General features: G+C 38.7%; 1 protein-coding gene across 8 annotated transcripts; it reads left to right on the top strand.

Moving 5' to 3' along the window:
* Positions 1 to 1,738: 1,738 nt before the first annotated feature.
* LDHB (lactate dehydrogenase B) lies at positions 1,739 to 25,385 on the top strand. 8 transcript variants are annotated; one of them, XM_015430156.4, is made up of 8 exons: positions 1,739 to 1,827; positions 5,247 to 5,381; positions 13,567 to 13,684; positions 15,440 to 15,613; positions 17,716 to 17,889; positions 21,321 to 21,438; positions 23,239 to 23,362; positions 25,019 to 25,385. In XM_015430156.4, exons 2-8 carry the CDS (start codon positions 5,253 to 5,255, stop codon positions 25,184 to 25,186), a joined length of 1,005 nt encoding a protein of 334 aa, XP_015285642.1. In that variant the 5' UTR covers positions 1,739 to 1,827; positions 5,247 to 5,252; the 3' UTR covers positions 25,187 to 25,385. The 8 variants fall into 8 exon arrangements, with proteins under 8 accessions (XP_015285642.1, XP_073862469.1, XP_065379941.1 ...); XM_074006368.1 differs by having other exon boundaries at positions 1,739 to 2,269; XM_074006369.1 differs by lacking the exon at positions 1,739 to 1,827 and adding an exon at positions 3,576 to 3,622.
* Positions 25,386 to 25,701: the final 316 nt, after the last annotated feature.

The raw sequence follows: 25,701 nt of genomic DNA, 5'->3' as shown, positions 1-25,701 counted from the left end.
ATAATTTCTCCCTTTCTTACATTCCTACTTTTGCTTATTTTTCAATATGTTGGCATGTAGTTTCCCAGTGATTTATTTCAAAATAGAATGGTATGAGGAATATATTTTCTGGATCATTGTATATATAAAATTGTCTTTTATGCATGAAAGATGGCTTGCCAGGGTATATAATTCTCAAATGTTTGAGGGCGGTAGCATGCTTTCCTGGCATTTAGAGTTATATACTAGAGCATTCACTTTGTTCAATCAGTTTAGAACACCTTGTGGCAAGGAATGGAAATAAGGGTAGAGGAAGGAAATAAAAACCTCTTTTCATTTTTTCCTACCTCATCTCCAAAGTTACACAGTAATGGGGATGGCAAGAAGAGGGATAAGTGGAGAGATATTTAGAAGTAAAGTCTGCAGAGCCTGGTGATTGACTTGCAAAGTAGGTGAAAAAGAAATCTAGGGTGGCTTCTAGATATCTTGCTAGGCTGACTTGGCTATTCTTGCTTCAAACCTGGATTTAGGGTTAATGTAATACTTTTGAGATTATCCTCCAAGCTCTTTTCCTCACCATCACATTTTAATTTGTAACTGGACTGTATCTTCAGTCATTCAAAGTCCCCACTAGCTGAATGATTTGAAGAGTTTGAGGCTTATGAATTCTTCTCAACAAACCCTTCTCTTAGTGATTCTTTCCTCTGAATTTTTATTGTACTTTAACCAGATTTCTATCGCCACTTATCACATTGTATTGTAATTGAAATAGGTTGCCTACTTGTCTATCGCCATTGGACTAGGAACACCTCAGAGGGCATAGTGTTATATTTATGTTTTTACCAATGCTTGGCACTGAGAAGAAACTGAAGCAATAATTATAGAATTAGTGGTCATATACAAGAAATATGCGTTTACAAAAAAAAAACCAAACAAACCATTTTTCACATATAGGGAGTTTGTGAGATGGCTATATTTGAAAGCATTTTCATTATAAGAAAACAGAACTGAAGCCAGACTCTTCAGAATTCCTCCAGTTTATCATTCATTCATTTATTCATCAATGCTATATATTTAGGTACCAAGCACTGGCTGAGGGTTGAAGACGGAATGAATGACAACATCGAGCTCTGGAGTCGATCAGGGACTAAAAAAGAAAGTGCATCTCACTTAGTGGTCCCACCATTTCCCCTAGAGGGCAAAGCCGGACCTTGAGACCAGGTGGAATTGTAGGGGAACTTCAGAAGTCAAGGACCAGGCCTCATTGGCCTTGTCAGGCAACGAGTAAGCAATCAGTGCGTGTTTGTTGAAACGCGTTGAAAAAATATAGTCATCTTCATCAAATGAACTTTAAAACGGAGATGATCTAAATTCAGATGTAGTTTTTTAAGTCCTTTAAAGTTTAACTGAAATGCAACATAGAAATGTATTTCTATTTGTACTAAATCTAATTGAACAACATCTAATCGATTTTGTTAAAATCCAGAAGAGTCGGGGATGGGCAAGTTTTAGAAATAACGTGGCCTCCGCATTAAAGAGCCTGCGAGATGTGAGACCAGCTGAGAGCGGCGGCCTCTGGAAGGTGACCCCCTTATCTGAGGGTGGGGGAGGGAGTGTGCACACTTGAGCCCTTGTCCTTGAAGGGGATTGAGCGAGCCGAGGGGAGGGGTAGGCGGTGCTCGGGTTTCCAATCACAATGGAGAAACCTAAGAGGCTGCGGAGGTTGTGGGGCCCCGCCCCCGCCCCCTCCTCCCTCCTTGCAGAGCCGGCGCCGGAGGAGACGCACGCAGCTCACATTGTGTTCTCCGCACTGCTGTTACTGAGGTCTCCAGCGCCTTCTCCCTCCTGGTAGGTTTCGGCCCAGGATCCTGAATCCTGGCTCACAGAGTAGCCTGGTGGGACGTGCGGGGGAGTAATTGTGTGGGGAGCCGCGGGAAGGAGGAAGAAGCACATCTCTCCTCCGTGGCCTTTCGCTCTGAGCATCCGGCCTCGGGCCCTGACTCTGCCGCTCGGTTTGGGGCGCAGGGCGGGTCGTGCCCTGGCGGAGGAGCAGACGGCGGAGGGTAGCAGCGGCGGCTTAGGGGAGTTCTATCAGGGGAGAGACTTGCTGCATTTGCAGCTAAAACCGGGCCCTGCTTGTCCTTGGTGGGTTCATGGCGGCCACATCACTCCCACGGCCTGCTGGCGGGAGTCGGGACACGTGCCCAAGTAGCTGGGGGAGGGGGACGGAACCAGGTGGCCTGTGAAGGCTGGACGATCTTTACCTCGAATATTTCAATCTACTACCAAGGTAATAGAGAAATACCCCTGCACTCGCTGGGATGGGGAGAAAGGCACCTAGATGACCAGCGTGTTTGGCGCTGTACTTATCTTTACCCGGCTCTCAGCCTTTCCGGGAGCTATGCGCCAGTTCTTTCCTGCAGGGCCTCTTTTCTTGATGCTTAGGTGCTTCGTTTACTTTACCAGCCTTGGGTTCTCCGAGTAAGGAAGTCCTAGACTTGTCCCCACAGACCTTACTCGGGGAAATCTCTAGCTTCTGCCTGCCCTTGTGATCTGCTGTTGTTTGCTGCCTGTACCCTGAGGAGGACATGGTTTGTGCGCGCCGCGAGCAGTACAAGCTGCAGTAAGGGCCTGGGGGATGGGGGGAGGGGAGGAATTCAAAAGCAAAACCTGAATCTTTAAAAGATTACTGTGAGAAAGATTCTTGAAAGGAGATCTTTGTTCCTGAAATTCAGGCACTCGCTTATTTCTAATGATATATATCCACAGCAGTGAGGAGACATAAGGGACCAAGACTCAGACAAATTTTTACCGTTTGTCGTTCTTTTTTTTTTTTTTTTTTTTTTTTTTTTTTTTGAGGCAGAGTCTCGCTCTGTCGCCCAGGCTGGAGTGCGGTGGCGCGATCTCGGCTCACTGCAAGCTCCGCCTGCCGGGTCCACGCCATTCTCCTGCCTCAGCCTCCCGAGTAGCTGGGAGTACAGGCGCCCACCACCACGCCCGGCTAATTTTTGTTTTTGTATTTTTAGTAGAGACGGAGTTTCACCGTGTTAGGCAGGATGGTCTTGATCTCCTGACCTCGTGATCCACCTGCCTCGGCCTCCCAAAGTGCTGGGATTACAGGCGTGAGCCACTGCGCCCGGCCGGTTTGTCCTTCTTGTTCCTTGCAGCCTGCACTCTGATGTTGGCACAGGCCCGTATATCATGCAGACCATTTTCTTCTCATTTCTTAAAACTCCTTTGAAGGAAAAATTAAAGAAAAGCACTTCCACCAGAAATATCTGAAAGAAAATCTGACTTGAGCCTTTAAATTGTACTTCCTGAAGTTTTCTAAGTTAAAAGGTCTGTCAGAATAACGAATCTGTATTTAGATAGCCACCGTTTCTGGATTTTCATTTTCCACTGTTTCCTGGGCGCCCTATATACCAAAATGATCGTAAACAGACCATCTGACAACAGTAAACTTAAGGGCAGAACAACTATCCATGTGTGTCCTTCGTTCAAGAAGAGATGCAGCATTCTTTCTTCTGAGCCTGCTTAAAATGCAGGCCCTGGCTGAATTTGCTTCATTTTAAGGTCATGTGTTTGTGGAGACACTTGCACAACATTGCATCTTTCTTCTCTCTTTAGCATCCACTAGGAAACTGTAAGTATGATCTGTAAAGGCGAAAAAATCTCGTTTTAATTTATCCTTACAGATGGAAGGAAATATTTTTTGGAAAAAAAGTAGCTATAAGACAAAATAGTTGTTACACCGTTGTCTCCAAATTCAGATACTTTATTCCAACTCAGAGTCCTGCTAACTCTTACTTTACATATACAGTTAATAAACTAGGTTTATTGCTTAGTCCATTGCAGATTAGAATTAAAAGCTAGACTGGGAAGCACTGGTACAGTTTGAGACAGGTATGGCGGCCTCAGATGCGACAGTCTGACATAAAAAGTAAAAACCAAGTGAAAATAATGGACATTACAATGGGTTACTAAAATTATAAGTAATAATAATGAAGAAAAGGCTTATTTGCCATCTGTATTCTCTGTTCAAGAAGGGGGTGGTATATATTTAGTGTACTATAAATTGCCATGGAATTGATGTTTATTTCTGTACGTTTTGCTGTTTTTTTCAGTTATCTAGAAAACATCTGGTTAACTGATGGCACAGATACATTTGTTACTGTGCAGATCATTCATTTTCCAACAGGTTTCCGTTTTTTTGTTTGTTTGTTTGTTTTTTACATTTTGGGGGTCTTTAATTTGGATGGTTAGACAGAAACTGTTTCAGAGACTGATAGTCTCCTCATGTGATCCCTGAAAGGACAATGTATTAAGTGTCTACTTTCCAAGAAGCTTCTTAGGTACCCTAAAAGGAATTCAGGTTGATATTTTTGCAGACTTTGCATAAAAATTATTGCCATTTTACAGTCACTATGTATTAAGTATGCATTGTATGTACAGTACACTGTAACACATTTTATGTGAGACAAAGTAGAAGAATCAATCCCTGTCTTCCAAGAATGATAATAACCATTAATAGTAGAAATTATGTTCAAAATTGGCCATTCTTTTTATCCAAGCTTAAATATGAGTTAATACTAGACCCAAACTTAGTTTACATAGTTACATATACATTCTTCATAGGGGAAACAAATTAGCTAATTTACACATAAATGTTCAGTTCTTTAGCCAGAAATAGTAACAACCTACTAAATGCATAGACTCATAGGGTGAAGGAAGAAATCCAGTTCTAATGGGCTTCATGAAAGTTTTTACCTTAATGAATTCTTCCATTAAATGGATCTCCTGGTTTTTTGTTTTGTTTTGTTTTTTTCTTTTGAGACGGAGTCTGGCCAGGTTGGAGTGCAGTGGTGCCATCTCAGCTCACTGCAAGCTCCGCCTCCCGGATTCAAGTGATTCTCCTGCCTTAGCCTCCCGAGTAGTTAGGAAGGACTACAGGCGTGTGCCACCACGCCCAGCTAATTTTCGTTTTTTAGTAGAGACGGGGTTTCACCATGTTGGCCAGGATAGTGTCAATCTCTTGACCTCGTGATCCACCTGCCTCTGCCTCCCAAAGTGTTGGGATTACAGGCATGAGCCACCACGCCCAGCCCGGCCTCATGGTTCTTTAAAATACATTCTGCTTTCTAGAATATCATTAGGCTGATTTTAAGTTGTGCTTGAGTTCAGAATTACAACAGTATCATTTTAAGAATGATTTCTATTTGAATTTCCTATGCAGAGATATGTGTAATGTTTTGATTCTTTCCTTGCAGTGTAAAATGGCAACTCTTAAGGAAAAACTCATTGCACCAGTTGCGGAAGAAGAGGCAACAGTCCCAAACAATAAGATCACTGTAGTGGGTGTTGGACAAGTTGGTATGGCGTGTGCTATCAGCATTCTGGGAAAGGTACATTTCAAGAACACCATAGATGATAGAGAAGTTCAGCATGTGTACACAGTTTCTTTGGGCACCTTGGAATTTTATTATATCTCTAAAAGATTTCTTTTTTTCCTGAACAATTTGAAGTTGTAGATGTAATCCCACTTCACTTTTAAATATTTAAGCATGTATTTCCTAAAAGAATTATATTCTCCCTATGTGACCGTAATAGTTACTGCACTTAGAGAGTTTAACACTGATGCAATACTATCATCCAGCATATACTATTAACATTTAAAATTCTCCATGTTGTCAAAAATCTCAAAATCATGCCATTTATAGCTATTTTCACTTCAGTGCGAGATCATGTGTTTCATACACTTGTCATGTCTCTTCTTTAATCTGGAGCTGTTACTCAACCTTTCTTTGTTTCTTCTGTCATTGACATTTTTGTAGCATCCAGGTGAGTTCTGTAGAATGTCCCTCAGTTTGTCTGTCTGATGTTTTCTTGTAATTCAGCTCGGGTTGAATTTATTGGCTGGGATTGGAACTAGGTGATGTCATGTCCTCCTTTGTGCAGACACATGATGCTCAACTTGTATCATTACTGCTGAACTTAATCCCCTGGTTCAAGTGGTCACAGCAAGCCTTCTCTACTGCAAAGATCCCTTTCCATCCTTTAATTAATAAGTAGTCTGTGCATGCATGGCTTTGAGTTTGTGGGAATGTTCTGTTAAGCCCTTGAAACATTTACCTATTGGTTTTATTTTGAAATGATTTCAGATTTACAGAAAATTTGTAAGAATGGTAAAAAAAATAAAACTTTCATAAATACTTCACTGACATTTACCAATTCTTTAACATTTTATTTATGCTCTCTCACCATATATACATATATACACGTGTGTGTGTATATATATGTATGCTCATAGGTAGATAGATTTATAGATACAGAGATCTATAGAAATAGATATAGATGTCCATGATATATGTGTCTATATCTATAGATGGCTTTTTTCTGAACCATTTGAAAATAAATTGCAGATATTATGCCCTTCTAAGTCCTTTAGAGCAGCAGTCCCCAACCTTTCTGGCACTAGTGACCAGTTTCGTGGGAGACAATTTTTCCACAGATGTGGGGTGAGGGGATGGTTTCAGGATGAAATTGTTCCACTTCAGATCATCAGGCATTAGCTAGGTTCAGTACTGGCCCGTGACCTTGGTTTTGGGGACCCCTGTTTTAGAGTACATTTCCTTAGAACATATTCTGAGATAATCAGTGCAATTATCAACATCAGGAGATTTAACACTAATAATATACTGTTTTCACCTTCCACTTCAGTTTTTCTTATATACCTCCATAGGCTTTTTGCCTTACCTCATATGTATCCTTTATAGTTCAAACCACAGTTAAGCTTTCTTTAGTTCTCAAAGACTTTTGAGGAAAAAAGCCCTTTTCTTATTTATCTCACTGAATTGATTCGTTATTTCTTCTGCTGGCTGCCTTAAATGTAGGAACAACAAAAACAAAAATGCTGCCTTGCCTTCAGGAGAACACACTGTCCCTTTGTATCATATGTAAAGGCTGCCTGAATAACCCCTAACGAAGCACATTTCTGTTTTCAAAGTTTAAATTCTAAAGCAGCAAACTGAATCTGTACTGAGAAACACTTATCAAAAAAATTAACTAAAAAACGTAGTGGACACCAATGAACGTTTTATCCTTTTGCATTTCCTTCTAGCTAGCTTCAATTGACTTAGGTAACTATCATTTAGGATAGCAGCTCCCTCGATTACAGGGAATTGAAATAACCACAGTTTCATGCTCACTGTTCATGCCAATAAAAACAAAAATTATTCCAGCTTACATCTTTTTGAAAAATAACATTGAGTATGTGCCATGTTCAAAGATCAAATACTTTATTTTAAACAACCTTAGGAGATAGGAACTGTTCATATACTTGCTGTTGGATGAGATAGTTGATGCTTAACGAGCCTGTCCACAGTCTCACATGTGGCAGTGGTAGAGCTGTATTTTGAACCCAGGGCTCTGAACTCTTCACCGTAGTGACTTGACAATTTTCATTTTATTATTCAATGCTACTGTGTAGGCATTTAGAAAAAAATAAATGCATTCATTAAATACTAGCTAGAGATTTTTCTTTCCTTCTGTTAATCTCAAAACTTGGGCCTTTCAGGAAACTATATCTGAGCTATCATGATTCTATAAGAAGTACCTTTATGATGTTGTAATCATAAATTTTAAATTCTCTTCAGTAAATAATTTAATTGAGACTGTGCCTGGAGTTATTTAACACTTTGGCTCAACTCAAGGGCTTAAGGGAATAGCCCCTGCTGCTACCACAGTTGGAATCTTCAGATTCAGAGACTATGATTTCTGTCTTTCTGGGTTTTTTTTTTTTTTTTTTTTTTTTTTTGAGACAGAGTCTCACTTTGTCTCCCAGGCTGGAGTGCAGTGGCGGGATCTCAGCTCACTGCAACCTCCACCTCCTGGGTTCAAGCAATTCTCCTGCCTCAGCCTCCTGAGTAGCTAGGACTACAGGCGCGTGGCACCCACGCCCGGCTAATTCTTTGTGTTTTTAGTAGAGACAGGATTTCACCGTGTTAGCCAGGCTGGTCTGGAACTCCTGACCTCATGATCTGCCTTTCTCGGCCTCCCAAAGTGCTGGGATTACAGGTGTGAGCCACTGCGCCCAGCCCTGATACCTGTTTTTCAATCTAGCATTCTTTTTCCTTTTATCTGTTGCAAAATGGAGTACATTGCCTTAGAAATAAAGTGAAGACTATCTAACAAAGAATATTTTTGAAACTATAAGTACAGGAAAGAATGACTTGTTGAAAGATGGTTTTACCAATTAAAAATGTCTAAATATTATTTTAATGGTTAAAGGTAAAAAGTGGTTCAAAATTGTGTTAATACATGGTAAAGATTAGAAATCCCACTAGCTTAATAGAGAAAGGAAAATAACTCTGCATGTGGGTGTTTCTATATTACTTCATTTATTCCTTTCTGTAACCTGTCAGAGGATATTGTCATCTATATCTTATGGTTGAAAAAAACAAAAACCAAACACCCAAGATGATACAGATAGTAAATGCCAGATCTGGCCTTTTGGAGCTCATAGATGGTGTCCTTTGCCCCCAGAAATTAAATGAAAGTATAGCATCGGAGAGGTTGAGGAGGGACATGCATGAGCTAGATTCGCGAAGCCCACTAAGGCTCCCTAGTAGTGTCCCACCGTATGAAGACTTGGTTATTTTTGGCTTCTACTTTTGCCCACTCTCTGCAGCCCGTTGCTTATATAATAACTATAGAGAGCTTTCATAAAACTAGTGGCTCCCCTACTTAAAACTCTCCAGTCATTTTACAGTGCACATATGCTGCACACATACATAAAATCCCATGAGGCCTCACAGATCCCTCTCTGCCTGTTTCTCAGAGTAAAGCAATGGAACACAGAGTTCCAGGGGCACCATACACACGCAGGCAGCAGACCTGCCGGTGCAACGTGGTGGTACCATCTCTGACTTCATCTCTTCTGTTTTTCTTCTGCCTCCCAAATGCCAAATCTCATTTTTGCTTAAACTGTTTTACTTGCATTTCCCTTCACGTGGGATGTTCTTCCCTAGGCCACAGGGTTGATCCCTTCCTATCATTTAGATCTTACTGCAAATGCATGCCTGTGCAGGGAGGCCATCCTTGCCTTCCGATATAAGAGTAAACTTCCTTCTCAGTAGCTTCAACATCTTCCTGCCTTATACTCTTTTTTTTTTTTTTTTTTTGAGACAGAGTCTCGCTCTGTCACCCAGGCTGGAGTACAGTGGCGGGATCTCAGCTCACTGCAAGCTCCACCTCCTGGATTCACGCCATTCTCCTGCCTCAGCCTCCCGAGTAGCTGGGACTACAGGCGCCCGCCACCTCGCCCGGCTAGTTTTTTTGTATTTTTTAGTAGAGACGGAGTTTCACCGTGTTAGCAAGGATGGTCTCGATCTCCTGTCCTCGTGATCCGCCCGTCTCGGCCTCCCAAAGTGCTGGGATTACAGGCTTGAGCCACCGCGCCCGGCGTCCTGCCTTATGCTCTTAAGAGGATTTCTACCTTCAGAGCTTAGCCTGATTTGTTGTTTGTTTAATTCCTGTTTCCTTCCTGATACATTCCATGGCTTCAGAGACTTTATCGTAACTGTATACCCGAGTAGCAGGATAATGCCAGGCACTTATATGATAAATAAATGAATACTTCTGCTATTATTTGTAAGCTGCACTCATTTTGTCAAACTTTGGTCATGGCTTTATCTTCTTCTGCCAGACTTTACTTTTGCCCCATTATCCATCTCAGACTCTGCATTTTAACCACCAAGAGAGGAGGATCTGAATGTCGAACTCATCGTGTTGTAGGGGTCATGAAGAGCTTTGAGGCAAGATTATCATAAATCCTTAGCTTCTAAGTCTGTCTTTGGTTTGAGTGTTTATCCTTGCTTCAGTCAACTGTAGCCATGTTCTTGTGGACAAACACAGTATAACAAAGCTCTTAAGAGGAGCAAGGTAGGTACAACGACAAACTGCAAAGTAATTTTATGTTGCAAGACTTGGCTTAAAAGTAAAACATAATTAAAATTTGGTATTTGTACAACCCACTTTTGGTATTTCAGCCAGAAACATGCTCAAATAGTATTTAATAATAATGTAGAAGTAGCATTTCAGAGGGGAAGAAACAAACTATTGAATAAATGGCACTTATCCATTTAGCTAATTATTTGAGAAAGGTTATACCTTTTCCTCCCGCAAAATTGTATGCATACTAAATAAACACTTGGAGATATATATATACATATATATATATATATATATTTTTTTTCCTCTTGAGAGAGAGAGTCTTACTCTGTCACCCAGGCTGGAGCACAGTAGCACAATCTCTGCTCACTGCAACCTCTGCCTCTCGGATTGAAGTGATTCTCCTGTCTCAGCCTCCGGAGTAGCTGGGATTACAGGTGCATGCCACCATGCCCGGCTAATTTTTGTATTTTTAGTAGAGACAGGCTTTCACTGTGTTGGCCAGGCTGGTCTCAAACTCCTGACCTCAGGTGATCTGCCTGCCTCGGCCCCCCAAAATGCTGGGATTATAGGCATGAGCCACCACGCCTGGCCAACACTTAGGTGTAAAAATGAAACCATCAAATATTAAGGCACTCGTGGTAGTGGAAGAGGCAGAATATACGGCTGTGTCTGGTCCACACAGGACTTTAGATTAAAAGCCTTTTTGTTAAGTCTGTCACAGAAGTAGAGTAAAAATAAATACGTTTTTAAAAGCCATTTTAGTGATATATTAAGCAAGCTTTCAACAGTGGTTTTCTTGGTATCTAAGTGACCTTGATCCATAGTAAGAATACTGCTTTTGCAGTTAATCTAAACCTTGCCATTTTAAACATACTTACAGCTTAAGTGAAATATATGTATGGTAAATTCATTTTATAAAATATGTGAATACAGATTTATTTAAGCCAAACAATAGGTCGAGTACTTAGGCACACGTCTTCTATTTGCATGCCTCTGGATTTGGGTGATATTCAGTGCTGCAGATGCAGCTAAATTCAGTGTTACAATTATTATTATTTAAGTGTTGGATCTCTTCCTTCCTTTTCAGCCGCGAATGCACTTCTCAGGCAATTCTCTACACCCACTGAAACAAAAGAGACAGGATCTGAGATCCTGTGACATCCTTTTCTACTTAAGCACTAAATTGTTTTGCCCTGTTGACTTCAGCAGCACACATGTGATGTTACTAAAATAAGAGTGATATTCCCAGTGCTCAGTACCTTAATAGAATCGTTATAGCTGTTATCAAGTTGTATTGCATTAATTTAGGACCTAAAAAACACAAATGAGAACTTTGTGTGCTCTTATCAGCAATTGCAAAGAACGAAAGCAGCTTTAAAGGTGTCAAAACGTCTTTAAGGAAAACTGGATAAAAATTCATGCCAGTATTTGATATACATCGAAATGAGGAAATGTTTTGTACCTGATCCCCAACTCACAGAGTGGTCATTTCAAAAATCTGCAAGTAATTTGATTGCTCCCGATCATCGGGAGGCCTCAGTCTTAGAGAAACCCTCACAAGCAAGCCCACTGTAACTCACTTCATGAGACCAGGCAGCCACTTAGATTTTAGCAACAGAGGACAGTGTTTATTCATTGTCCTAAGCGGAGCGAGACTTGCTTTATCTAGCAAGCTAAGTAGGTCAACTTTTCTTATTGGTTGTCTCCCAGCTCTAAGTGCTTCCTGAACTCCAGTTACTTACCCACCGCCCCCCCACACCCCCGTTCCCCACTCCTCCATTAATACCCTTCACCTGTGTAGCTGATCACACTACTATTCTTAGAAGAGGTTGACCCTTGAACAGCATGGGCTGGTTCATTTACAGGCAGATTTTTTTCTTCAGCCAAAAGTATATTGAAAATACAGTATTCAGGGGATGCGAAACCCACATATATGGAGAGTCTTTTGCATCCTGTGAGTACTGTCCTTTCTGTATACTTGATTATGCCCAGATTTTGGTACACTCGGGAGTCCTAGAACCAATCCCTTGAGGATCATATATTGAGGAATGACTGTAATGGCATTTTAAACTGGGCCCCAGAATTGAAATATTTTACTTAGCTGATATTTTTGCTAACAGCCGTAACAACAGTAAAAGCAAGGACTCTGGTGATGTTTCAATAGGAGGGATAACCATTTTATAAATAGCATAAATTATGATTCCATAAGATAATGGAGGAGTTTCATAGGTGAAAGGTTGCTTAGATGCATGTAAACCAACCACCTTTTTTTTCCTTTTTTTCTTTCTTTTTTTTTTTTGAGACAGAGTCTCGCTTAGTCGCCCAGGCTGGAGTGCAGTGGCGCGATCTCGGCTCACTGCAAGCTCCGCCTCCCGGGTTCACGCCATTCTCCTGCCTCAGCCTCCCGAGTAGCTGGGACTACAGGCGCCCGCCGCCTCGCCCGGCTAATTTTTTGCATTTTTAGTAGAGACGGGGTTTCACAGTGTTAGCCAGGATGGTCTCGATCTCCTGACCTTGTGATCCGCCTGCCTCGGCCTCCCAAAGTGCTGGGATTACAGGCGTGAGCCACCGCGCCCGGCCTTTTTTCCTTTCACTTTTATGTAGACAACCACCTCTTTTTTTCCTTTTTTTTCTTTCACTTTTATGTAGACATTCTGAGAACATTTAAAAAGTTAATAATTCCAGGCCCAGCGCTGCCTATTCCAGGCCAGGCCTGTAATCCCAGCACTTTGGGAGACTGAGGTGGGTGGATCGACTGAGGTCAGGAGTTCAATACCAGCCTGGGCAACATTGCAAAACACCATCTCTACTAAAAATACAAAAATTAACTGGGTATGGTGGCATGTACCTGTGATCCCAGCTACTCAGGAGGCTGAGGCTGGAAAATCACTTGAACCTGGGAGGTGGAGATTGCAGTGAGCTGAGATGGCACCACTGCACTCCAGCCTGGGCAACAGAGTGAGACTCTGTCTCAAAAAAAAAAAAATTATGACTCCAGATCAAGATTAAATAGTATATTCATTACTTTAGATTGTATTTTGAGTGGGGTACAGAGAATGACAATTGGAATAGAAAACAAAAGAAATCTGAGACTGGACAAATCTCAGGCACAGATTTGGAGTGATCTCATGAAAAAACCTCCCAGTCCTAGATTCTTCTGCCCATAAAACTCTCCTTCCTTTCCCCACCAAGACATTTGAGTGGATCAGAGCCACCCTGAAAATTCCAAGCTTCAGCCTGGGTTCAAATCCCGGTGATTTAAGCCAAATCTACCCTCTCAGAAAGCCTCCAAATTGGGGTGACCTCAAGGATGGACACATCACCCAAGGTTGTTTCTGGGCCTGAGTGTATTTTTGTTTTCACTGTTCCCTCCCGCTTAATATATAGACTTGTATTCAGTAGGCCTACTCCTGAACTAAGCTGGTTTCCTAATGAATCTTTAAGTCTACATGTTCTTAAAGTATAGTTTGTACCATGTGACCTGAATCCTTGTTGAGTATCCAAGTCCATGGTAAAATTCCCAAGATGTTTAGACCTTGGTGCTTAGCCATGTTAAAGATCTTTCTGTGGGTTAGATTGTGAGCTGAGGCATCCTCGAGTGGCTTAGGGTTCTAATGCCTGTTTTTGCGTTTACAGTCTCTGGCTGATGAACTTGCTCTTGTGGATGTTTTGGAAGATAAGCTTAAAGGAGAAATGATGGATCTGCAGCATGGGAGCTTATTTCTTCAGACGCCTAAAATTGTGGCAGATAAAGGTAATTTCACTTAATTCCCAAAGTGATCTAATATTTTTTCATGCCCCCCAAAACACACTTGGAATGCGTCTTACAGCATAATAGATTTATTTGTAAGTAGGAAAAGTTTTGAAACAGTTATTTCAATAACTGTCAATAAGATATTTATAATCTAGTAAATTCAAATTATTGCAAAATTGTTATTATAAAATATTTCCCCTTTTTTCCTCATTTTATAAAAAGCTCTTCTTATTGCCCTTCTTATTTCTTTACCATATTCTACTTTTTATTTCTCATACATTTTATACATGCTTATTAATGGACAGCTACCTAAAATGAGTTTGCTAGTCAGAAATGATCACTGATATGTCACCAACAGGAAATAACAAATTGGATTCATAGCATTGTTTGGCTTATTTTACCACCTTTCTTCTATAGGCCAATTTTCTTTCATCCATTTCTAGAAACCCACTTGCTACTACTAAAATGTACATGTAGCAAATTGACATTTTCCCATTGGAAGTATATGTAGAAAATGGTTATGTATTCCACACTCCACACTGCCACACTAGTTATCTTTATCCTAAAGCAGATGCTTAAAGATTTCTTATCTTTTTATAAACCTTTGTCTGTATTCTAAAACCTCTAGCAGGGCCTGCACAGCTCTCAATTTTAATATAACCTGCGTTTCCTCATGGCTCATCATCCTCCTCTCCTCCCTCAGTCTCTTATAAAATTAGTCTTCCCATCCTGGTGAATCTGGTGTCGGCAGTTTCTTTTCTTCTGGGTCCAGTTTATCGTCAAGGTCAAACTCACTTCTGTTAACCCTCTCCCATATACGTTCTACACATTTGATATGTAAGATTTTGGGCTATTGTATTATAACGGCTTGTTGTGTGTATCTGAGAACCGGCCTGTTTTCGACCCCAGAAGTATTGGTATAAAGTAATTTCAATGCCTTGAAGAAACTAAATAATAGCTATTATTTATAAATTTGTAACATTCTGGGTACTGTGTGAAACATTTTGCACATATTATTTCATCTTACTTCATCTTTGCAACAACCGTAGGAAATGTAGGGACTATAACTACTACCATTTTATGGGAGAGGAACCTGCCAGAGTATTAACCATCAAAAGCCACATTGTAACCTAGTTTAATTATGCGAATCATCCATAGCTATTGAGTCAAATGACCACATCAAATCGTGATATCTGTGTATTTTGAAAAAGGACACACTTCCTTAAGAAAAAAAGGAAATCTCCAGGGAAACTTGCAGTGCTAAAAAGCGAATAAGCTTCCTAAAAATATTGAGTATTAGAAATCCAAGTTTTAGTTTCCAGACAAAACCAAACACTTCAGTGCCTTCCTTCCCTTCCTAAATTTAACTTTTTAAGATAAAATAAAAGTAACTTAAGATTGATTGGTTTTGGGTTTTTTTTTATTTTTTTGATGTCTACCTATTGGAGTCACTGTTTACACTTCATTTTATCCCTGACAATTCATTGAATTCGTAGCCAAAACCATACTTTGGGGTCATCTTTATTTCCTTTATTTTCTGAGGCAGTTTGATGTTTGGATTATTGCAGTGTAGCTCAAGGGAGAAAAATCAAGCCACAGGAACATTGAACTTCAAGCCCTTACAATACAGAAAACTTAATTCACATATATGTTCTAGAAGCTTATGTATGGTTAGGCTTTTAGAGCATGTCATATAGGATATGTTTTAATGAAGAGTTGCATTTAAAGTACCTGTTTTTGCCTTTCTTTTTAAAGATTATTCTGTGACTGCCAATTCCAAGATTGTAGTGGTAACTGCAGGAGTCCGTCAGCAAGAAGGGGAGAGTCGGCTCAATCTGGTGCAGAGAAATGTTAATGTCTTCAAATTCATTATTCCTCAGATCGTCAAGTACAGTCCTGATTGCATCATAATTGTGGTTTCCAACCCAGGTATTATTGTAACACTTAGTCTCTGTTCTGTTAAGTTCAGTGTTCTGGTGTTTTTGTGGTTATTGTTTTGGACTAAAATCAGTCCCAGTATTCATTTACAGAAGCAATTTACATGTCTTCTTTCATTGGCCCTAAATAGTGGTGTTTGCAAAACAAATACCTCTGTCCCAGGCCAAATGTTCAAAAAATGTGACAAGAGTTTTATGTAAAGCAATGTCATGTTTTTGCTTCATCTCGCTTGGTTATAGATTCTAAAGGCTTTTAAAACTTTTTTATAAAGATTATCCTGGGATGGAGAATGAAGCATTCGAATGTAGCTTCAGTTCATAAGAAACATTTTAACATATTTGACCTTTCATTTTCTGAAAAATCCCATTATACAGAATTGAAACAGATCAACTTTGAAAAGAAGTATATAAGAAAGCCATTAAACAATTCTGGTTTAAAGATAGAAATAGACTGAATTGATGGACAGATATATGCTAACACCAAATGCTCTGACTTAAAAATTGCTTTCCTTGCTAACTTAACATCTACAGGATGAACATTAAACCTTCTAACTAGAAAGAATGCACTTTTTTAGCCTTAACAGCTAAAATGTGCTCTATTTGATACTGCTTTTATCTATAGTTTGCCACCAAAATTACTGCATGTTGGTGAGCATAGCAGGTACATTGAGAAAACAGTAAATAAACTGGACTGATTATCTCTTACACTTCACATAGAGAAACGTTGTGAATAAGAGCTAGGGGAATCCCCACAGTGTCTTGAGTATTGAGAGTTGAGAGCCAGCGAGGACAGAGGTTATTTCCATATTTTTACTCTCTGCAAACCAAGGTTGGAGTTTATTAAATGGTTCAGTCTTATATATAAAACGTCTCATAAATATATATGTGCCAGGCCGGGCACGGTGACTCACGCCTGTAATCCCAGCACCTTGGGAGGCCCAGACAGGCGGATCACGAGGTCAGGAGATCGAGACCACCTTGGCTAACACGGTGAAACCCTAGCTCTACTAAAAATACAAAAAATTAGCCGGGCGAGGTGGCGGGCGCCTGTAGTCCCAGCTACTCCGGAGGCGGAGGTAGGAGAATAGCTTGAACCCGAGAGGCGGAGCTTGCAGTGAGCCGAGATCGCGCCACTGCACTCCAGCCTGGGCGACAGAGCCAGACTCCGTTTCAAAAACAAAACAAAACAAAAAATCAGGTAGATGTAGAATAGGAATGATAAGTAGCTGGCACATAGTAAGTTCTGCATCCTGTGCCTCAGGCAGGCATCACTAAATGATTATACAACTTTCTAGATATAGCTTCACAGCTGGATTTTCCAGGGAGTCACTTCCACTGAATCAAAGTTGGCAAGGAAAAGTTATCCAGTACCAAATGTCCTTGAATTATCATAGCCATTGTCTACAGAGTAGTGTGGGGGTGGGGGCTGCAGCATTAACTTTCAGCTCTTCACCTTCCTTGTGTGCACATTTTTTACTTTTTACATCTTAGCCTGCAAGTGCTGTGATCCTATCTGGATCAACAGAAGTTTTATCTCTGGTTTTATGGCTATGCCATGCTGGAGCAAAGGTTCTGACATAGATGTTCTTTTATTAAATAGAAATGTTTAATACTATGTATTATCATAATTGTTTACTGAAGAATTCCTCATGCCCAGAAAAATTTATGGTAGCAAGATTTGGAAGTTTAGTAATCAAAGGCTTCTTGATTTATGATGACAATCATAATTACGAATGTTACAATTGGTGGAAACTTAACTGACAACCTGGTTCAACCTGTTTCCTTTTTTTCAACTTGAAGTTAATCAATCTGCAAGGTTCTTATGTATTCTTGTTTCACATAATAATGCAAATGTGAAAGCATAGTATTGCATTTTTCATGTCTTGCCATCTTCATGTAAGGCTTAAAAGCTTGTTTTTGTCTCTCTCATTCCTGTTCCCTCTAACAATGAAAAGTTGAAGTATTTACATCTTTCTGGCCACATCTCATTTGAGGAATGGGGAAGTGGGAAAAGGGAAGCCAGGGCACCCCAAGCTGCCTAACAGTCGAAGCTGGTTTTGGTTTACTTACATATATTATTTCCAAAATTTTTAGTGGACATTCTTACATATGTTACCTGGAAACTAAGTGGATTACCCAAACACCGCGTGATTGGAAGTGGATGTAATCTGGATTCTGCTAGATTTCGCTACCTTATGGCTGAAAAACTTGGCATTCATCCCAGCAGCTGCCATGGATGGATTTTGGGGGAACATGGCGACTCAAGTGGTAAAGAAAAAAAAAGAAAAAATTGCTTATGATACTGGTTTTAGCAGTTTGAATTTTTAATTTTATTTCAAATTTTATTTTTATGGACTTTGTATTTAAGAACAGTTGCAAAAATAGTTACTTTTCTACTATATTGCATATTGCTTTATCATTTACTCTCTCATCTATCTGTCTATCTATCTACCTATCTATCTATCATCTGTCTTTACCCTGATCAATTAAGCATAAATCAGTTCCCTCACCTTTTTCTCCATAAGTTCTTTAGTGTGTATTGCCTCAAAACAAAGGTTTTCTTTTTCATAACCACAGTACACTTAGCAAAATCAGGAACTGTAACCCTGAAACAATATCATCTAATCCAGAGTCCGTTATTCACATGTTACCAACTGTCTCAGTAGTGTCCTCTAAAGCTTTTTTCCTAATTCAGAATCCATTCTAGGCTCACACATTACATCTACTGTATCTCCTTACCCTCCTTCATTCTGGAACAGTTTCTCAGTCTATCTCTGTTTCTCATGATCTGACATTTTTGAAAAGTTATGTGAGTTATTTTGTGGAATGCCCATCAATTTAGATTTGTCTGATTGTTTCTTTATCATTAGGTTGAGCTATGAACTTTTGGTGCAAATATCACAGAAATGACCCTATAGCTTTCTCATGGCATCACATCCAAAGGCATGTAATGTCAGTGTGGCCAACAATTGGTGGCACTAACTGTGATAACTCAGTTAAGGTTGTATTTTGTCAGGTTACTCTGTGTGAAGTTACTACTTTTCCGTTATAATTTATGAGTAATTTATGGGAAGATGTTTTGATGCTGACTAGGAAAATGATTCCTCATCAATTTTTCTCTACTAAATTTAGCATCTATTAATGATTTGTGGTTGAATAAATTATTACCTTGATAGTTGTCAAACATGATCTACTAATTCCATCATTTATTCTATATTGGTTAGTTGCACTCTACTGTAAGACAGAACTTTTTCTTCTTCCCTCTTTATTTATTCATTTGTTGATATCAGTATGGCCTCAGATTTTTACTTCATGTCCAAAATATTCTGTCACTATCATTTGTAATGCTCAAGTTGTCCCAAGCTTTTCAAACTGACTCTTATGTCTTTTTTTTTTTTTCTTAACATTTCCCATCATTTTCTGAGCACTTTCTTGCACAATAAGTTGCACCAGTCTCATTTTGAACTTTCCCCTGCCCAGCACTAGAATCAGCTGTTGCCCTAATGAGCCCTGTTTCCTTTTAGTGAGGAATGCTCCTTAGAAACCAAGATTAGGGCATAGGTATGCTTGTGCTACTGGTATATCTTTGCTTCTAGGCCCTTTGAGTAGAGAGAGCTATTACATCCATTGTGTTTGCTGAAGGAGGAATGAATTAGGTAACAAAAGCTTATAAATAACTTGTGTCTACTCTTCTATAATGTAAAATAAACCTTATCTCAAATGAAATTTTGTTTTTAATAAACTATTAATTTTAACTATCAATTATTTAAGTAGTAAGAAACTACGATAAAACTAAATATTTTCTTTAGGAACTTAAAGAATTGCACATAAATTAGTAATTCAAAAAGAGCAACATTAAAATCACATTACACTTTTTTTAGTGCTTCGTGTTGAGACAAAAACTATATTATAAATGTTTTAAATTAATATTTTTCTCATTTAAATTAATATTTATATTTTGAACAATTTTATGTAAAACTGGTTTTGAACAATTTTGATTCTGTTTCATAGATCTAAATCTATTAAACCACAATATATTGAATAAGCTCGTGGTAAAAAATAATAATAAAATCATGCAATATTGAAACTAATAATTTAAAATATTTTGTTAATAATGATGGTAAATAATACTTTTATTTGACTGAATTCATTTCTGCCATATATGTAAAGGAATATTTTCTCCCAGTAAGCTCAAAGTATAAATCTTCCTTTGAATTCAGTGGGAGTTTGAAATGCAATTTCAGTAAAGGGTTTATCTTGGTGTTATAAGAATTTGTTCTTGAAGTTATAGCATAATTTATTTTTGCTTTTTTATATGATAATGCTGACTTTTTTTCTGACACATCATATCACTTTATTCAAGAATTCTTTACCTCCAAGGACTCGTCTGAATTTTTGTCTGGTTAAATTGTAATGGTCCTATGTGTCTCTCTTGATCAGATTAATTTGAGCATGGAAAGATTTTAGCAAGTCAGCTCGGTAACTTTAAGTTCAGCTCTCCCATCTTAACAAGATAATGTGACTAGCAAGTTCTTAACTTCTCTGAACCTGTTTTCCTCATCTATAAAATAAAGATAATTATGCCACCTATGTACTATATAAAAAGTACTTAGTACAATGTCAGGTGTACAGTAAAAGTTCAGTAAATGCTGGGTATAGTTTATACATTGCTAGGCCTATAGATAAGAAGTGATATTACATGTTCTCTAGTTCAAGACTTTAATTTTAGTGAGAAAAAAAAAAAAGGTAAGTAGGTTAAGTAGCCATTGAAGATCTTTTCGTTAATGCCATATCTACAACTAGAATTATGTCTTCTGATTCCTGTCTAATGTTCTATTCTCTTATGGCTGTTATTTTTCCCAAAACATCGTTTTAAAAATTTTCATGTTGATCTATATTGTGTACGTAGAATGAAAGAGAATTAAACCATGCTCACTAGACATGATTATGCCGATTTCACAATTTTCATCAACAATTGTGAAAATATCCAATTACCCTGACTTGCCAGAAGTTGTGGACTAAAAGGGGATCTTATTTAGCTATAAATAGCTTTTCCCTTCATATCTGTTTCCACCATACTAGATTCTACCCCACACTTTTGCTCTTATTTCCAGAGTCTACAATGTTCTCCAAAGGTCTCCAAGGAACGTATAATTTAAGGTTTAAGGGCCAATTCAAAGGCCTGTTTTGTGTAGTTCTTTCTGATACTCTTCTCCCTTAAATTAAGTAGACCCTTATTTATAATTTTTACCCCACTTTCATAATTGTGCTTTATTTGGGTTTTATTCTAGGATTTTTTTCTTTACTCTAGAATAAAGGAGCATATATTAGAAAAATATGGAGGAGAAAAGTTACACATTCCTCAAACCAAAAGTTTAGCATAGTCCCCGACTAGAATCCCTGTGATTTCACACACCTAGAGAGAAGCAAAGATTTTTATTTTCTCTGTAACTATGACACAGCAATTCTGCTTTGCACTAAAATTCTTGACATTTAAAAGGTCAGACATGTTGCTATTTGAAGGCAAATGTCAGTCTTTTGGGGGACTATACTGGAATCCACTGGAGAGTCACTTATTGGAGCAGTTCCAGTTGATATTCAGTAACTTGCATCATAGGTGAAATTGAACTAAAAGAAGAAAAGATTTTTAAAAATAATGTCAGAAATATGTGCAATGCCTTTTTTTTTTTTTTAAACAGTGGCTGTGTGGAGTGGCGTGAATGTGGCAGGTGTTTCTCTCCAAGAATTGAATCCAGAAATGGGAACGGACAATGATAGTGAAAATTGGAAGGAAGTGCATAAGATGGTGGTTGAAAGGTAAGTGAAAGAGCTTGATTTTAGATGATTAGTTTCAACTCCAGTTAAATAAAATTATAAACATTTTCCATGGCTGTCTGCTCAGATAAACTCTTAATGTTGTAATTATGCAGCTTTTGAAACTTTTTGAAAGCTTTTGAAACTGATAAGACTTTTACACTGGTCAAACTTGTTATGCCAGTCTCCCTAGGGAAAGTAAATATTTTCTCTAGCGAAACTATTGTAGAGGTAAGAGGAGCAAAATGTGGAATTAACAAGTGAGAGGAGTCTTCAGATTGCCTCCTCGACAAATAAAGTTGATTTATTTAGAAAAGTAAACTTAGACACTATTGGTTTCATAATTGGCCAAAATAAATAAACTTGCTGGCTGATTGCTAACAGTGTTTAAGTGTTTGTTTTTTTTTTTTTTTTTGAGACGGAGTCTCGCTCTGTTGCCCAGGCTGGAGTGCAGTGGCCGAATATCAGCTCACTGCAAGCTCCACCTCCTGGGTTTACGCCATTCTCCTGCCTCAGCCTCCCGAGTAGCTGGGACTATAGGCGCCTGCCACCTCGCCCGGCTATTTTTTTGTATTTTTTAGTAGAGACGGGGTTTCATCGTGTTAGCCAGGATGGTCTCGATCTCCTGACCTCGTGATCCTCCCGTCTCGGCCTCCCAAAGTGCTGGGATTACAGGCTTGAGCCACCGCGCCCGGCCCAGTGTTTAAGTTTTAATAACAAGACTAACTGAGGCCGGGCGCGGTGGCTCAAGCCTGTAATCCCAGCACTTTGGGAGGCCGAGACGGGTGGATCACGAGGTCAGGAGATCAAGACCATCCTGGCTAACATGGTGAAACCCCGTCTCTACTAAAAATACAAAAAAACTAGCCGGGCGAGGTGGCGGGCGTCTGTAGTCCCAGCTACTTGGGAGGCTGAGGCAGGAGAATGGCGTGAACCCGGGAGGTGGAGCTTGCAGTGAGCTGAGATCCGGCCACTGTACTCCAGCCTGGGTGACAGAGCAAGACTCCGTCTCAAAAAAAAAAAAAAAAAAAAAAAAGACTAACTGATGTCTCAATTATAGAATCATTTTGTTCAATTTTAGTAATTTTTTTTTTTTCAGGAATTTGACCTATATGTGGAGAAAAAGAACCACAAAAAAGTTGAAAGAGTCTTTATAATTTCAATTAACATATCCCTTTATTTTACAAGTGAGAAAACTATGGCTCACCCAGATAATGTAACTGGCCAAAGTCTTCTAATGATTGGGCGTCAATTGCATTAAATCCTAATTTTCTGATACTTAGCTAGAGTTATTCCTGCTACTTCTCAAGTACCAGGGCCTTTATGGGTTTTGAGAGCTACAATTTGTGCTGAAAAAAACTGCCAGGCAAGATACTGTTACCACTTTTATTAGTTAGTTGATTGTAATATGTTAGGTGACAATGGCAAGTGGGACCTCACAATTGAGATATATTTTGTCCATTCACTTTTATTGTTTCCTGGTTTTATGTGTTTGGAAATATGTTTACAAATTTGTTAACAATATTGGAAAACGTATATTTTTACCACAGTGACTTTATAAATCTTATACAATAAACTAAAGTTATCAAGCATTTATATAGTGTTTACCATGTAGTGCTTGCAGTTTGAAGCATTTTACATATATATTCACTCATTTAACACTCAAGAAGGGAACACTAAGGCAAGAAAGGGTAAATAATTTGCCCAAGATTATAGTTAGAGACAGAGCAGGTGTCAAAGTCAGGTCTGGTTTCAGTAATGATTGAGTCTTATTTCAGTGATGTCTGTTATAATTTTTTTAAGTGCCTATGAAGTCATCAAGCTAAAAGGATATACCAACTGGGCTATTGGATTAAGTGTGGCTGATCTTATTGAATCCATGTTGAAAAATCTATCCAGGATTCATCCCGTGTCAACAATGGTAAAGGTAAGACAAACTACTACAAAATATAATAATATGATTTCTAGCATTGTATTCTACAAAAAGATTCATTTAAAGAGGCCCAGACTGGATAAAATCATAGTTCACGGTTATTTCTGTCTCTCAAGGTTTTATGTAAACTATTCTCATTTTCCAACAGAAGTCTTGGACAACAAGGGCAGAAAACTTAAAGAATCTAAGACATTCAATAAATTGTTGTCATTCTTTATATAATTAATATTAACTCTGGATCTTTACTTAGCACATTCTTAAAGTATTGATCATTTGAATAAGCGTAATAGAGTTTCATTTAAAGTTGGTGTACTAAACTCTAGATTGTCTTTCATATAGCACTTGGTATCTTAGCAAATACAGTTTAATTCAAAAGCTGTGGAGCAAATGCACAAAACAGGTAGAAGTTATTTTTTAATATACTTAAAACTAAAAGTATATTAAAATATTTGGAAGACAACTGAGTCATTTTCCACAAGTCAGTGTAAATCAAGTGTGTCAATAATTGGGTAATTACTGAGTCTTCGGGTACAAATATAGGAATTTGTTTATTCTGTCTAGTTTTGTGTATGTACAAAAGTTTGGAAATTAGAAGTTTAAAAACTTAGGCCGGGCGCGGTGGCTCAAGCCTGTAATCCCAGCACTTTGGGAGGCCAAGACGGGTGGATCACGAGGTCAGGAGATCGAGACCATCCTGGCTGACACGGTGAAACCCCGTCTCTACTAAAAAATACAAAAAACTAGCCGGGCGAGGTGGCGGGCGCCTGTAGTCCCAGCTACTTGGGAGGCTGAGGCAGGAGAATGGCGTGAACCCGGGAGGCGGAGCTTGCAGTGAGCTGAGATCCGGCCACTGCACTCCAGCCTGGGTGGCAGAGCGAAAAAAAAAAAAAAAGTTAAAAACTTATGTTAAGGTATGTTTAATATAATTAGTTATATAGTTAAATTGACTCTGAATAAATTGCCCACACGAACTGGTAAAGTGTTTTGGAAATTTTGTCTGTTTGTTTGTTTGTTTTTGCAATTCTTGGGTGTTCCAAGCATCTTGCCTTTTAATGGTCTTTAACTGTTACCCAAGACCTCATAGGTTGGCTACCACCTGAAATTTCTTCCTAACTAAAAGTCTTTAAGCAACTTAAAATGTCATAGAAAGTAATCCATTAAGAACCACAATTAAAAGCAATTTAATTTGAAGACTCATATATCAAAATTTATTAAAGTGTTTTTAAGTAGAAGAGCAGTGTTCAATAAAATACATATATAATAAAATTAAATAAGTACTTGTTACTTACAAATATCTAATTTTCTCATAGTGTATGTTTGCACATTCTGTGTATAAAACCTAATTCAAAACATAAGTATTGGGGAAATGTGGACCTGTAAGTGATGAAAATTAGATTAGGGAATGAGTTCATGCCTATCAAGTTTACTACAATTCTTTCTGTTGAAACATCGGACCTTTGATTATTTTTTCCCCCTCTTTAGAGTTGAGATCTTGCTCTGTCACCCAGGCTAGAGAGTAGTACTACTGTCATAGCTCACTGAAACTTCAAACTCCTGAGCTCAAACAGTCCTCCCGCCTCAGCCTCCTGTCTTTGATCATTTTTACTTACAGTTTCATGTCTTAATCTCAATGCTTTGTTGTTGTGGCAGGGGATGTATGGCATCGAGAATGAAGTCTTCCTGAGCCTTCCATGTATCCTCAATGCCCGAGGATTAACCAGCGTTATCAACCAGAAGCTAAAGGATGATGAAGTTGCTCAGCTCAAGAAAAGTGCGGATACCCTGTGGGACATCCAGAAGGACCTAAAAGACCTGTGACTACTGGGCTCTAGGCTATAGAAATTTTAAAACTACAATGTTATTAACTCTGAGCCTTTAGTTTTCATCTGTGTACATGGATCGCAGTTTGCTTTGATCTTCTTCAATATGTGAATTTGGGCTCATAGAATCAAAGCCTATGCTTGGTTTAATGCTTGCAATATGAGCTCTTGAACAAATAAAATTAACTATTGTAGTGTACTTCTATTTCTGGGATTCCTTCTTTAATGATTTCTGAAAGATTTCAGTCAATCTGTCAAGTCATTCTTACCACACATCGTAAATGTCCCTAAGTTCCAACATCATCTACACTCCTCCCTCCGAATGACCCAAAAATGCTTTGTTGCAACATGTGTCATGGTTTATTGTTATCCTGAGAATATGATTATCATTTTAAGGTTATAACTGAAGAAGTTGTAACAGATGTCAATATATATGACATTTATAAGGAAGCCCATTTTAAAAGGAAGAATGCCTAAAATGGAAATTTTGTTAGAATTAGTTCTATTTCACAG

The sequence above is a fragment of the Macaca fascicularis genome, chromosome 11 (genome assembly GCF_037993035.2).
Source record: "Macaca fascicularis isolate 582-1 chromosome 11, T2T-MFA8v1.1".
Taxonomy (NCBI): domain Eukaryota; kingdom Metazoa; phylum Chordata; class Mammalia; order Primates; family Cercopithecidae; genus Macaca; species Macaca fascicularis.
This window is presented reverse-complemented; position numbering and strand designations above follow the sequence as displayed.